Source organism: Gasterosteus aculeatus, chromosome Y (assembly GCF_964276395.1).
Source record: "Gasterosteus aculeatus chromosome Y, fGasAcu3.hap1.1, whole genome shotgun sequence".
NCBI lineage: Eukaryota > Metazoa > Chordata > Actinopteri > Perciformes > Gasterosteidae > Gasterosteus > Gasterosteus aculeatus.
In genome coordinates, this window is record NC_135709.1 from 18,601,989 (window position 1) to 18,616,043 (window position 14,055).

The 14,055-nt window shown below is 43.6% G+C and overlaps 1 protein-coding gene across 3 annotated transcripts in view; it reads left to right on the plus strand.

The window, feature by feature from the left end:
* Nucleotides 1–14,055, plus strand: part of LOC120812444 (SH3 and multiple ankyrin repeat domains protein 3-like) — a 105,069-nt gene that overhangs the window by 55,788 nt on the left and 35,226 nt on the right. For all 3 annotated transcript variants that reach the window (XM_040168384.2, XM_040168387.2, XM_040168392.2), the window contains 2 exons: nt 6,917–7,098; nt 13,586–13,699. In XM_040168384.2, coding sequence (XP_040024318.2) covers nt 6,917–7,098; nt 13,586–13,699 — 296 coding nt within the window. The remainder of the gene's footprint in view (nt 1–6,916; nt 7,099–13,585; nt 13,700–14,055) is intronic.

A 14,055-nucleotide genomic window follows, 5' to 3' on the forward strand; every position in this document is an offset into this window, starting at 1 on the left:
TGGGAGACATGTCTGTTACCTGCAAACACAAACTCAGCTCATGCTTAGTATGATCCAATCCATTCATTCATTAATGATAGATCACCAACCTCTCATGGTTAGCATATCCAAATGTAAGGGTGTACTACCTGTTGAACATTACATGATGACCGTCTGTAACAAGTTTCCATATTTCGTGTACTGGTGCTATAAATGTTCCTTTGATCAGACATTTGCTTCCATCATCAAGATACTGTATCAAGTGTATCGTGCACTATACACTCAATAAGCAGCACTCAACAATTTACAGCCTATCTCTGAGTTTAGGAGAAAACTCGAAAAAGTACAAACATTAATCAAAAAAATGTACAATATATACAACAATTCTCCAGATTTCTTATTACTTTCATTCTTCATTTAAATCTTACACAACCTTGTGTCTTAATTTTCAATGACTGATTCCCTGTTTTTTTTACTACATCAATCTTTCCTACGCTCTAAGTCTAGTTTCAGCTGACACTCTCAACAGTCTATAATCTCTAGTCTCCCTTCTTCTACCTGGAATGTGAGTCGTAAACTGGGGAGGCTGAGGGTGCTTATCTGAGCTGTTGGAAATCAGCGGGGGTCGGTGTGTCACCAGTTAATTGTTTAGGGCTCGTCTGCTTTGGGGTTTGCATGAGGGGGTGGAGGTGAGGTGGACCCTCTGGTTCTGCCGGGGCTGCATTTGAGGGGAAGACCGTGGAGGAGCTGCACTGAACTGCATGTTCGTTGGACATATTCTTAACCAATGACCCGTCTGTCTGCACAAGTAGCATTCATCTCCTCTTCCCCTATTATTTCCATGTCCTCTGCCTCTGCGCTGAGGTGGTGGTTGCTGGTCAACCATTGAACGGCCTCTGACTGCTGGGGCTGGATATTGGGCCTCTGGAGGAACGGGGTATTGGGGTTGTTCGTCTGTCACCTGCAATTGTTTCCTGACTCGCTGTTTTTTGTTTACTTCTGCATCAGCCGCTGCCAGTTGGATCTTCAGGAGTCGATGCGTCATCGTCCCCAGTTCTTCTTGCCTCCTTGACTCCGCAGCTCTCTGTATTTTGTAGAAGTGGGTTAGATGGTCTCTCCATGTGATTTCATCCATGTTGTCCAGTCCCACTACTCCCTCCAACGCTGTTTGAACAGCCTGGGGCAAGCCTTGCTGCACAGTGTGTCGCCAGATTACTGCAGTAGATTTGTTATTGTCGTGTCTTTCTCCTGTGGCCAAATGCCATTCTGTCTCTGCTCTCCTCAAGTACTGGAACATCTCTTCTGCTGGCTTCATCTCTAGTGCAGCCAGGACAGTTATGCTTGTTTTTGTGGGCCAGACGCTTCGCATTGCTTTCTAGAAGACTCCTCTAACGGCGTCAAATGGATCCTCATTGTCGTCGTTGTTTGTTCCTGTTCTTACTCCCAAGGCTCTTAGATTGACTGTTCCCTCTAGACGGACTATTAAAGCCTGTATATCTCCAAGTGCCAATTTATCAGCCGTTGTGTGTTTTTCAAAGAGCAGGATCCATGGGTTAGCTCCTTCTCCCAATGGCGGCAGTCCCTTCTCCAGCGCTTCCATGTCCCGATGACTCCAGGGCACAAACTCGCTCTGACCGTTGGCTTTTCTCAGTAGTGGGCACTGTGGGACAGGGGAGGCTGCAGGTGGCTCATTTCTTATAGGAAGAATATAGTCTGCATAGTGGTTTGGAGCCTTCTTCACCAGGATACAATGCCTATTGTGATGACGTCCTCCATCAGCATCTTTGTCGTTGTTTGGATGGGTTCTCTGCACGTGTATTTTGATAGACAGGAGTCCTGAAGTAATATACAGCTCTTCTGTGGCCTCCTGGTATTCACCTGGTGTTTTACGGCCATGTTCACAGCTACCTGCTTCCTCCTCTATGGCCCTGCCAAGCAGTCCCTGAGTCGTAAGCGCAGCCATCATGCAACCTGGAATACTCTAAACAACCGCTAAGCTGTCCCTTCTGTCCTAGCTGTTACTCACTAACTGCAAAAAGCTCAAACCAAGTCATTCCTAACAGCTGTCCGAGGAAATGTCAAATCGAACTGTCAACCGGAACCGACCCAGTAAAACAAACAACCAAATCTAAAAAGAAAGGAGGGCAATTTACAGCATCGAATCAGTCCAATAACTACAGTGTAATTTACTAAAACTATCTTAGACCACTAAGTTAAATCAACTTAACAGTACCTCTAACCACAAAATCAAATCAATCACGGAACTGTAAAAATTAGTATAATCAATGATCAATGCCAAAGACTATAATTACAATTGAACAGAGGAAAAAGAGAAAAAATTAACTGTATTTCAAATCAAATCAATCTTAATTCAAAAGTCTAAAAATTAAACTTTAATCAAATTAATCTTGATGGCTAAAAAATTAATCGATCCAAATTATTAATCAAAGTTATGATGATACAGTCAAACTGCCGGCAATATTAATCAGGAAGTAGAGCAGAAGCACTCCCCCATGAATGCCGCCAGAGATTATACTGCAATATAAACAATGATCCACCCCCAACCCAGAGACAATGCAATGACGGTCAACCTGGTTTCAGCTAAACATTGGAGATCGAAATCAAACAATTCATAACAGCTTCTCAAAAGCACCACATCAAAATTAAGTCAACCTCCAATTCCAATCCAAAATCAAATGCAGAACTATAGTACAAACCAAATTCAACGTAACACTACAGCACTTTAATGTTTAAAATACACGTCAACACCAATTCAGATATCAGTCAAGTTGTCTTATCAATCTTTACACTATCCTAGTAAGTAAAGGCAAGTGTGCATCAATGTCAACATCCGAACACGGCAAGTGAAGAAATTGAACTCCCCCCTCTTGTAATTCCCTTTACATCCACCAGAGGGCACACTCAGGGGCTTCCCCCTCACGATGTGCACTTACTCCAACCACATGAGGCGCTGTTCAGCCGATAGCTGAAGATCGAACACAGAACTACCAAAGAGGAAGTACCTCACACCTCAGCACATGGATCGTAAAAGGGCGTGGCAGAGAACAATGGGATCAAGCTAACTGTTAACCCACGATGTGATCAAGCTATCAGCACCCCGCAAGCCCCGCTATTTCCCCAGTGGAATTACCAATGAGACACCCGTTAGCTGCTAGCAATGCAGCCTCATACGATTTAGGTTAGACTGTTTACCAATACCTTAATATGCTACGGTTTTATAACCTGACGCCGGAGATGATCAGTCTCCAGTTTGGATTCTATATATACACATATAAAATGTTAAGCAATCACATGCACACAGCTATTCATAATCCGGAACCTCTATTCATCAATCAAGCGCATGCACCACGTTGCTCAAACACTCACACAAGCATGCAAATATATATACACTATCATTTATACCAAAGCACTTATCTGCCACCCACCCTCTATTAAATATCCTATCTACCTAATTTAATAGGATTTCTAGAGAGTGGAAAATGTTAAGCAGAAACCAATCCAGACACCACTGGATTTTCCCCGTAACCCAATCCTGTAGAGCAAGCCCCCCCCCCCCCCCCCCCCCAATCTATTAAAATCCCACAATACCTAATTGTGAAGCACTTCCTGGGAGCTACGCGGGTGTCGTCACACGTCACGGAAACACCCTCTCACACATGATATGTACAACGGAGGGATAAGCAAGACTACTGGCCTCTCTTATGAAATAAGACTACTCGCCTCAAAACAAGACTACTGGCATAAACTCAAGGCAAGACTGCGGGCCGTTAACCTCTTCTTATCCTCCAGACTTCAGGCCTCCAAAGCTTTGAGCTTCCTTTCCAAGGCTTCGGGCCTCTTAGACTTCAGACTTCTCTTTGACCGAAATGTACGTGTGGAGCAGGTCCTCAGGCTTGTCCAATTCACGTACAGACCCGTAATTATTGTGAGAAGCCTACAGGACAACATGCGTGTGTCATTACACCTCATGCGCACCCCATAGCCAATCCCATACGGGTCTATTTGTATAAATTTATCCTGCTGGTCTTTACGTCTCATCAGACCAGTTCGCCGACTGGATTTTCTAACGCTCAAAGTGTGTACCAGAACGTACCAAATACGCCGAATCGAAATTTTGAAAAGTATTTAATAACTAAACAACGTTATAAGGAATACAATTACAAAGTGAAATACAAAACGAATAGTAAAATATTTCGCAAAATAGAGAATTCTCAGAGCAAGTCTAAAGCGACTTATCAAAGCGGCTGCAGGAAAATTCTAACAGTCTTTTCCCCGCTTTGGTCCTTTGAAAACTCTTGAGGTGTGTCTTCCTTGGTGCATTTGAATGTCATTGGCTTCTTCTTCAAAGTGTCACCTCCAGGACTGTCCCCTTCACGTCGAGGTGTGAAGCTGCAACTGTAACCTGAACCTCTGTGTCCATCTGTCCCTCACATTCCAATGCATTCAATGTAGATATGTTTAGCTTTATGCCTCAATGAGTGAATATAACAAAGTATACATAGTTTGTCTTCATCTTTTAACTAGTACACTTTAATTACAACACATCATTAATGATCACCGTTCATCACACTTCATCATAAGATCTAAAACAGTTCATGTTGTCCAATTCTCAAGACATTTTCCTCAGTCGGCTGCCTTACATTAAGATGTTCATTTACTACCTGACAGGAGAAAAAACTCCCAAAAACCCTCTTTGGGGATAAAATTGGATGAAATCCATAAAGAACGGCAATTAGCATCCGTCCCCAGGTTTTAACATCACATTGTGACAGAATGTTAATGTGTACAGTGTTTATATGATTTAAATGACTATGAATTGTGTTTGATTGAAATTGCATTCACTTCATCTAATATGTTAATGTAATAACTATTATCTAACATCACACAAACTATAATTCTAACACTTAACATTATTACACATACTATAATTTCCTGACTAGGGGTGCACTTCTGGCTTAAATCCCTAACACCGGTCAAACAACAACATCTAAAAGGTCAGTCAGGGCACGTACGGTTCCATCTGTGTCTTATCTCATCCTTGACTGCCTCAAGTCACCGGCTCACATCAAAGGTCACATTCCTGAGAGCCTCACCCAACGCAGGCTCAACAATTTTCCCCCAACATGTATGAATCTCCTTAAGCTGTATTCCAGCGCTGGATGGCTTAGAGAAAGGCCCTATTTCACCTTATTCCCTCCTCACACTTTGTGAAAAGTCTTTTTTAAGTAAAAAAAAGTGTATTCAAATTGACTGTTGCTGAGGACAAGTCTTGAGACTTTAGTTTGGTCACATGAAAAAGCTTAGTAAGGAACACTGTGGCGCTTATTTAGAATAATAATAATCTCAAATTTGATAAAATCCCAAAAAGGGTGTTGGAAAGGTGAAAGGCATGTAATATACAAGATGTGCATTATATACATTTACGAAAACAGATAAATGAGCACTTTCCGTTATGAAAAAGCATTTTAACACTTATTTGATTCAATATCCCTTTATTTGCCCGAAGAATAAAATAGATGGATTAAGGTCACTGATACATACGAGATGAATTACAGCTTTCTCATTCAGAAGCTGTAGTGCATCCTTCTTTTGGTCAGACTACTGGGATGTGTAAAATGAGATCATAGAGATGTGTGCATGAGATAGGAATAGCCAAAAAACAGTTGGGCAAAGAGGGAGACAAACAAAAAAAGGCTTGCTATGGCGAAAGCGGAAGATAAACAAATGTGGCAAGAAGGTCAAAGAGTGCTTAAGGCTGTATCAGATTAACAACATTATTAAATATGAATGATCAGTATGTATGAAAAGGGTTTTTGAATGTACATTCAAATTTGCTTTCTTCAGCAAAATCCTTGACAGCACGTGCAGCGGAATGATGCTGAATGCAACACACATCGTGAGGTGATGAATGAAAGACTATTAGAATGAGGAGAGAGGGTGGAGGAGGAGGAGGGGGGGAGCGATACTGGAGTGAGAGCCTGATAGAAACTAGTCGGGGATTTCCAGGCAAAGGGAAACGGGGAGGAGCGACAAGTAAAACAACTGGGCTGGAGCTTTTTGCCCCCCCACCCACCGCACACGCACACGCACGTGCTCCCCCAGCCTGCCTCATGGCGCACGTACGCTTGCAGCCAGACAGGCAGCAGGAGATCAATCGTGCTTTGGGACTAGTGTGTCCTTGAGTGTGTGAGAGAGAGTGTTAGCATCATGCTGCTTGCGGCGTATGTCACCCTAGAGGAGGTGCAATGTTAGCAGGAGTGGAGGGGGCTGTCCGTGCGTGTGCCCGTGCGCACCGCGGCTGGGATGCACATCGAGGGCTGGTGGTGCGCGAGCCAGCCGTCAAAGGGTGGAGGAGCCGCGGAGAGCAGCAGCAGCGCTGTCCGAGTGTGTGTGAGGGAGCGAGCGTGTGAGGGGGGAGGAGGAGAGGGGAGGAGAGGAGAGGAGAGGCAGACGCGGCGGTACTCCCAAGAGAAGGAGTGGGAGTCGGGGAGCAGACCCTGCCTCTCTCTCTCTCTCTCTCTCCCCCACAGGAGTACCCGGACCCAAGGACAAGGCAGGCCCTGCAACCCAGCTTGCAGCAGCTGGACCCGGGGTTGAGGGGGGGGAGAGGACACACAGGGAGTCTCTCTTCCCTCGCTCCCAACTCGGGATGTGATTGACTGATCGGGGCTTCCTGACGGATCTGACTGACCCACTGTGTTTGGAAGGAGTGGACTCTCCTCTTCCCGTCGAACCCTGATTGTTAACTGTTGCCCGTGAGGCACTCGGACGTGTCAATGAATCCCCCCCCGGGCAGCATAGCAACCAGGGGGCGTCGTCACCCGGTTGCCGTCCCACGGACCACCATGTCAGTGACCACGGACTTCGGTTCCCAGCTGCCCGGAATCACGAGAGTAACGTATGTGTTTGTTTTCAGCCCCGGCTCAGTGCAGAGAGACCCGAGCCCCCCTCACCACACGCCTCCGGCGCTGACGGGCCCCCGCGGGCCCAAACGGAAACTCTACAGCGCCGTCCCCGGGCGTACCTTCATTGTGGTCAAACCCTACACTCCACAAGGGGAGGGAGAGATCCAACTGAACCGCGGCGAGAGGGTCAAAGGTAGGTTGTCCTGCCCGTGTTCAACACCTTAAATCGCTGAAACTTCTACTTCCGGACTCCGCAGCTGTTGATATTCTGTATTTCATTCCCACTAGTTATTTTTAGGGTCTCCTGTAGAGTCCGTGGGTACGTTTGGCTCCCGTGACTTTCAGTGCCGGGTTAGTTGCAGAATAAAAAGAGACATTGCTCTGCTCGCTCACGTCGAAGAGATGCGAGCCGCACCATTTCTTCCCAATGTTGTTTTGGCTGCAAAGCGGCGTCGTAATCATTCCGCGTGGAAGTCATTTCAGTGCTGTGAGCTTGGAAATGGGAGTTGTCATTTCATCCATTTGTAAATGTGCTTTCTTCCGCTTTACACAGAGATGCAGTGGCTTTGCTTTCACGTTTTTGTGTGTGTGCGCTTTTGTCTCTCCATCCATGCTTCACTCAAGACTATGACAGTAATGACGTAGAAGGTAAACTCCATAAAATTCTTCTCACACTGTATCCCCAACCCCCCCTCCCCACTCACAGGAGCGCTTCTCCTGCCTGCACACGTACTGAAGCATCCCGAGCCCTTCCTGCATCAACTGTGTTTAGTCTCCCAGCTTCTCTTACCCGAAGACGTGTTCTAATAGCCGTGCCCCTGTGTGCTTTGACGTCCCGTCTTTATAGTATTGGGAAAAACAAGTCCATTTACCCAGGAGTAACTAATACAGGTGATGAACAATTCGGACTCAGAAATTCCCGCTCATGTTTTTGCCAAATGATACGGCAATGTCTGAAACACAAATGTTATCGGAAATGTGATGACTCAACAGCAGCTAGTACGCCTCCGTCTGCTGAATTGATCTGCTGTCACTGTCTTTTCTGTCTGTGCAGCTGAATCCATAACGCTGTCACTAATGCGAAGACACAGTGTTTTGCTGTTCTTTCATGTTGGCCATGCAGGAAACAAGCTCACAGTCGCATGGCTGCCAGCCGCATGGCCCAGCCAAGTAAACCATCTGGCTGCGACACGCAACGCTCACCTTCACGACCATTCGCTGTGTTGCATTCACTTCGCTTGTGTAGAAATATTTCCCTGATGTCAACCGATTGTTGGACATCTTCACAGTTCGGGCTCCATATGTAAAGTTTTTTTTTTTACGGTATCCAAATGATGTCCACAGCATGTAATTCTAGCCGAGCACGAACAGTCCTCCTTTTGCACAGAGAGGCGAGCCACTTCCTCTGGGGATGGATGACCCTTGGTTTGATACATAATGCATTTTATCCAATCTGAATTCATAAATAGATGAGTTGCTAACAGTAATAGGGCCCATTTCTAATGGGGAAGAGGCGGCAAGGCAAGTGAAAGAGCGAGCGGATGATTAAAGAATACATTTATTTATCTTCCACTGTGTCCTCCTCCCGAATTAGGTGACGAGCAAATCAAAAACGTATGAAACGTAAGCACCTGAAATAAATGTCGTCGTAATTCTTTTTACCCTAAAACTCTAAGATTCTGCGTCTGCCTTAAATTATGTCGATAATTCAGTTACTGTTAGATAATTAGCCTCATATAACCCCCCCATAACACAGACAAACATCTCCTGAAAGGCCACTTACTATCACCATGGTAACTAACTAGGGAGCCATGCCACTGTAAACTAGTCAAGCTTTCTGCAATGGTGTAAAAAATATACACACAAACACTCGCTTAAGCATAACACACGGGAACACAAATACATAGTCAGAGCAACAGATGTGTGTCTCAACATGCTGTTTCCCCCACAGGGGGCATTAACTTCAGGGTGTACTTCTCCTTAAAAAGGTGACACATTTAAGAGCATGCTTTTGTATTGTATTACATCTCACGCGCACACACACACACCGACCACATACACCTACAATCCCCATTATAAATCTTGCGGACAGCCATGAAAATGAAACCAGCGCAAGTAACGTTGAAATTAGACATTCACCAACATGATTAATGGGGTTTAGCTGCACCTGGTGTGTGCAGAATATTAACAGCGCTATGAGCAGTGGAGGATTACTGGACCAGCTGTATGACGCAAACATACACGCATGTGCTAGCTTTTCATGTATTGTTCCAAGTCTGGCATCACAAAGGCTCAAAAATCAGCTGTTTCTGCTGCTCTAATGATCTCTGCCACCTTCTAGCTCGTTCTATAACGCAGGCATGCTGATAATGTGTCTCAGAAGTGCAAAGCTTTATTTGGAACAAAAGTCTGCAGATATGTTCTTCACGTGTACTTAATTAACTCAACAATAGGTGCACATCAATGCACATCAATGTACGTTGATGTGCATGTGTGTTTCGAGCAGAGCCAGTCGATAATACAGATATTTGATTTGTCCACAAAAGCTTGCTAATGTTATGACAAAAATTAATATTCATTTGTCTGTTACCAAGCAACAGGTGCTGAGTGCATAACAGCTCTGACATGTAATTTTAAAGATAAAGATACATTTAAATTAAAATAATGAAATGAAATTGTCTTTTCAGTGAGTTAAAGAAAATGTTGTTCTAAGAAACCATGTTATCTTTTTATCTGCTACTTGCAAATTAGATTGGACAACAGCCTGTGTGCCAATTGTTGTATTTAGACTAAATATATTAGCTTCCCGCTGTGAGCTTTGGTTGAATAACCGGTAATTAGAATTCCTCTCGGTATACTGTGTTTGTATGTGTGGGTATTTTTGTGTATAAGCATCTCTCTATTGATGTTTTCATCATAAAGTGGGTATGTGAGGCATTCATGTCTGTAAATGTATTAGTGCATGTCTGCCTGTGTGCTTGCCTTTGTGTGTGTTTACGTTTGTGCCACACAGTTTAAGTAATTGCCCCCCCAGAAGTTAAATACACAGTATCCTTCAAGCATTCAGCAGCCAGCTGTCCTAATATCCGAGGCACACACACAGAAATGTGTCTTTCTCTGCCCGTGTTCTGTCTGTGAGCACATACACAATATATACATTTTGTATGCTGTGCTGAAACAGGTTTTGGGTCTACAGCAAATCAATCACTGAAATACTCTGATGAGTTCTTGCTGGTCAGTGTACAAGGTAATACGATTCATGCAACACGGTTGTTTCTATTTCTGTGACATCAGAGTGACATGTGAAATAAGTTAAGACATGGGATGATCGTAAGCAACTCTGTTCTATTTTGTTTCCTCTCGAGGGTTGATGAAGTAGGAGAGAAATAATGAAATATGGAATAAAAAGCAAGTGAGAAGGAAAGAAGAGGAGCGTTGTGTCGCCCTCAAGCCGAGGCGGGAGAGAGGGGAAGAGAAGAGAGGAGAGGAGGGATCCCTCTGAGTCATCCTTAGAGATTTCCTCCCTCCTCTTTTCCGTCTCCTCCTCCCACTGTAATTTACAACACTCCCACCTCCTCGTTTTTTTTTTCTTCGACTCGAGCCGTCTTCCTTTGACTTTGCTGTCATTCACAAAAAATAATTGTCATTGTTTCTATTCTTTTGTTATTTTTTTCTTAAAATTTAAACCATTATCTTTTCTCAGTCTCTTGCAACTTCTGTCTTTCTCTCTCTTTCATTCTCAGTCCTCTCTCTCTCTCTCTCTCTCTCTCCATCCCCCTATGACTCTCTATCAGTTCAATAATGATGAGGCGAAGACCAGTCCACTTCCTTCCCCTCTTCTAAGTAAAATACATCCAATGAGGATCAACATGCAGGAAACCACAGCAATCTGGGGTCGGGGGTCTACTCGCCCCGTCACTCATCACCCTTTTAATTGTTAGCCAACTCAACTTCTCAAATTTCAAGTCAACCTCCTTTTGATATGAAAATGAGATCTTTTCTTGTATCGTATAACTTGTTGACTATGTAAATTAAATCTCTATGATTCCATATGTTGTCCGTTCCCCCCCCCCTTCCTCCCCCCCCCCAGAGCATTAGCGTGCATTCTCTCACTCATATATTACAGATAACAGTGACCGTCCCTTGCGCTACTGTACAGTCATCCCCCTTTCGCTTCCTTGCAGAGTACGTGTGCGGGCGCATGCCAGCGTGTCTCTGGTAGTGCCCCCCTTGTTTCATACAGATGCATCTCTGCTCCCTTTACCTATTATACTGAATTGAACTGCAGTGTAATAAAGAGTGGAGGGATCCAAATCTAATAACATCTCCACTCAGGTTATTGGAATGTTTTCCACTCTCACCTGCACACACTTCATGTGAAACAGGCACACAGACACACACACAGAAGGGAACGCTGAGATACTTACTTTTTATTCAGAAAAGCCTTTCTTTGAAAGAAAATATAATACTTAATGCCTATCATTGCATTACACTATATTTTTTGTAGAGCAGTTAAAAGGAACACTAATGATATTCAACAGTTAGAGAGACCGATGTAAGAGGCAGCACTCCACTACCGTACCCTTAAGTGACACATCTACTTTCACCCATCAGTTAGAAATTAACCAGTAGCACAATTGGATCAATTATCACTACAGCATCTTATTTTCACCCTTTAATATTGCTACATCACAATATTTCTATTTGATATGTGAATTATGATGTCAAAGACGCACAGGTTCCCTGTGTTTCTTATAGCGAGTCCAACGGGCAGAGAGCCCATCGTATGATTTTATGGAAATCAAGTTGTATTTTGGCTTTGGCAATTATTCCGTGGCATCCCTGTCTGAATCAGTTTGAGTACATCAGTGGCAGAAAGCCATCAGCCTCTATCAGCACAGCTGCATCTTTTTTTAGTCTGTTTCTGCAGGCTAATACGGGAGTTTGATGCATCCACTGTAACCTGTGAGAAATGCATTTAATTTGTGTTTCGACTGCTGCTTCCTTTACCAGCTGTCACTTGTATGAGTTCATTACACGCGTATGAGTACATTCATGTGTAAATCCGTGAGTTTGTTGCTTGGAAAAAGAGAAACAAAGAAAAGATGAGAATGACGAAGAAAATGAATGACTCGCCTCAAAGCCACTAACAGCCCTTTAATGTAATAATATAATCCTGGCTGTTGAAGTGAAATTTGGTTTACAGTGTTTGTTTCTCTGTGTGTTACTGCAGACTCTGCACAATTGAATGCTGAGAGCATTATCAATCATGTGTATTGTATTAAATATTGTGTGTCATGTGTTCCTCTCTTTACTAAGGATCAGTTAATCTGCTTCATTTCTGCATTTAGAGTGTTGGTGATGTGTTTAAAGGTGATTGAAGGGTACTTTATATGAATGTAAAATGTACTGAATGTGTGGAAGAGCAGCCTATGGTTTTGACGTTGCACATGGATGTTTTGGATCTGTGACTTCTGGTTGCATTTTTAGATACTCAGTGGTCGACTATTTCCGAGAAATCCCCTGGAAGCACAGTGATGCAGAGAAAGTGGAATAGACTAGAGAGCCAGACAGAGGGTGTAAAGGGTTTGAACATGGAATTAAAGAGACAGATGGAGGCTGTTCTCTGGAGACAGTCAGGGTGAAGTTGTGTTAAGCAGTGATCAGAGTGGGGGATCAGTCCTCGTATCCTCTGGGGGCTCAGTGTCATGTTTCAGCAGAAAGTCAAACATTATTTCTTTCTGCTCTTGCACTTCTCTCTTAGCAAATGGATGTTTAGGCAGGCGGAGACGAGCTATGAAGGGGTTAGCTTTGTGTACATCTGCATTACGGAATTAAAATGAAGGACACAATGAGCCAGCACACACATACAATCTGAAGAGAGCATGCATTGATTTTAACACCGTAAGGTATAGTCACCTTTTCTGGCCTGGTACTAAATATGTGTCTTTGATCTGCATGTAGAATTGTAATGGGGACGTAAGATGTGACGTCAATTCCTCAATTCCTCTTTGTCATTGTGCCCCAGTTTGCATCACCGTGACATGTCGCCATGCCAGAGAAGAATATATTGTTTGGAGGAAGTAGACTATATCATTTAGCAGGTTGTCTGCTGCATCATACTGCCGTAACCTAGCAACCAGTTTAGGAGAAGGACACGCTCAGGAAAAACTTCAGTTCCAGCTAGTGATCTCTGAGGAGTATGTGTGTGTGTGTGTGTGTGTGTGTGTCGGTCAGCTTCCTCGGATAATGGATGAGTGTTGTAGAAATGAGCCTCCTGGCTCAATCCTGCAGGGAAGATCAATATCAACTATATATTCACCTCTAATTACCAGAGCGGAAATAATCTCATTCATTTTCTTCCCCGCCTTCTTGCTTTCCTTCAACATTGCTTGTTCCTCATTTTATTTCTTTATTTGTCTCACTTTTGTCTTTCCTCGCCACTGCTTCATTTGCTGCATCTTGTCCTTTTTTTCCTCTTTATTTTGTAATTTAAAAATAATTTATTGGCATGAAAGAGAAAAAAAGTTGTCACATACCTTTCCACATTTCTCTGGCTTGTGTATTTTTTTAATGTCTTGTTTTATCAGGCTCTACAGGCTGCACAATGATACAATGATAACAACTGGACATGATTAATGACAATATTTGACAGACTCTTCTGTGTCTTCTCTTTTCAGTTCTGAGTATAGGGGAAGGTGGCTTCTGGGAAGGCACGGTCAAAGGGAGGACAGGCTGGTTTCCAGCAGACTATGTGGAAGAAGTTCAGATGAGGCAGTATGACCCCCGGCTAGGTAAGATGTCCACAAGCAGGCAGACACACACATTCAACCCAATGCCACACTGCGATGTGTTTTCATCTTGCTGCAGCGAGTTGCTCTGTCCGTGGTGCTGAAAAGCAAAGTAAATCCTTATGCAACATCCACTAATTTGTCTTATTTGTGATCAGACAAACAAATAAGATGGCATTCAAAGTATTTTACATTAATATTTATGTCTCAATTGTTTCAGTTTGTTATTACCCATACCCATATCTATAAAATGAAGAATTCTTTTAGCAACAAAAGACGCATACGGTGTTATGGTGTTGTACGTGTGCGTAGCCACACCCGTGTGCATGAACACGTAACACAACCGTGGTCTGAGCCCG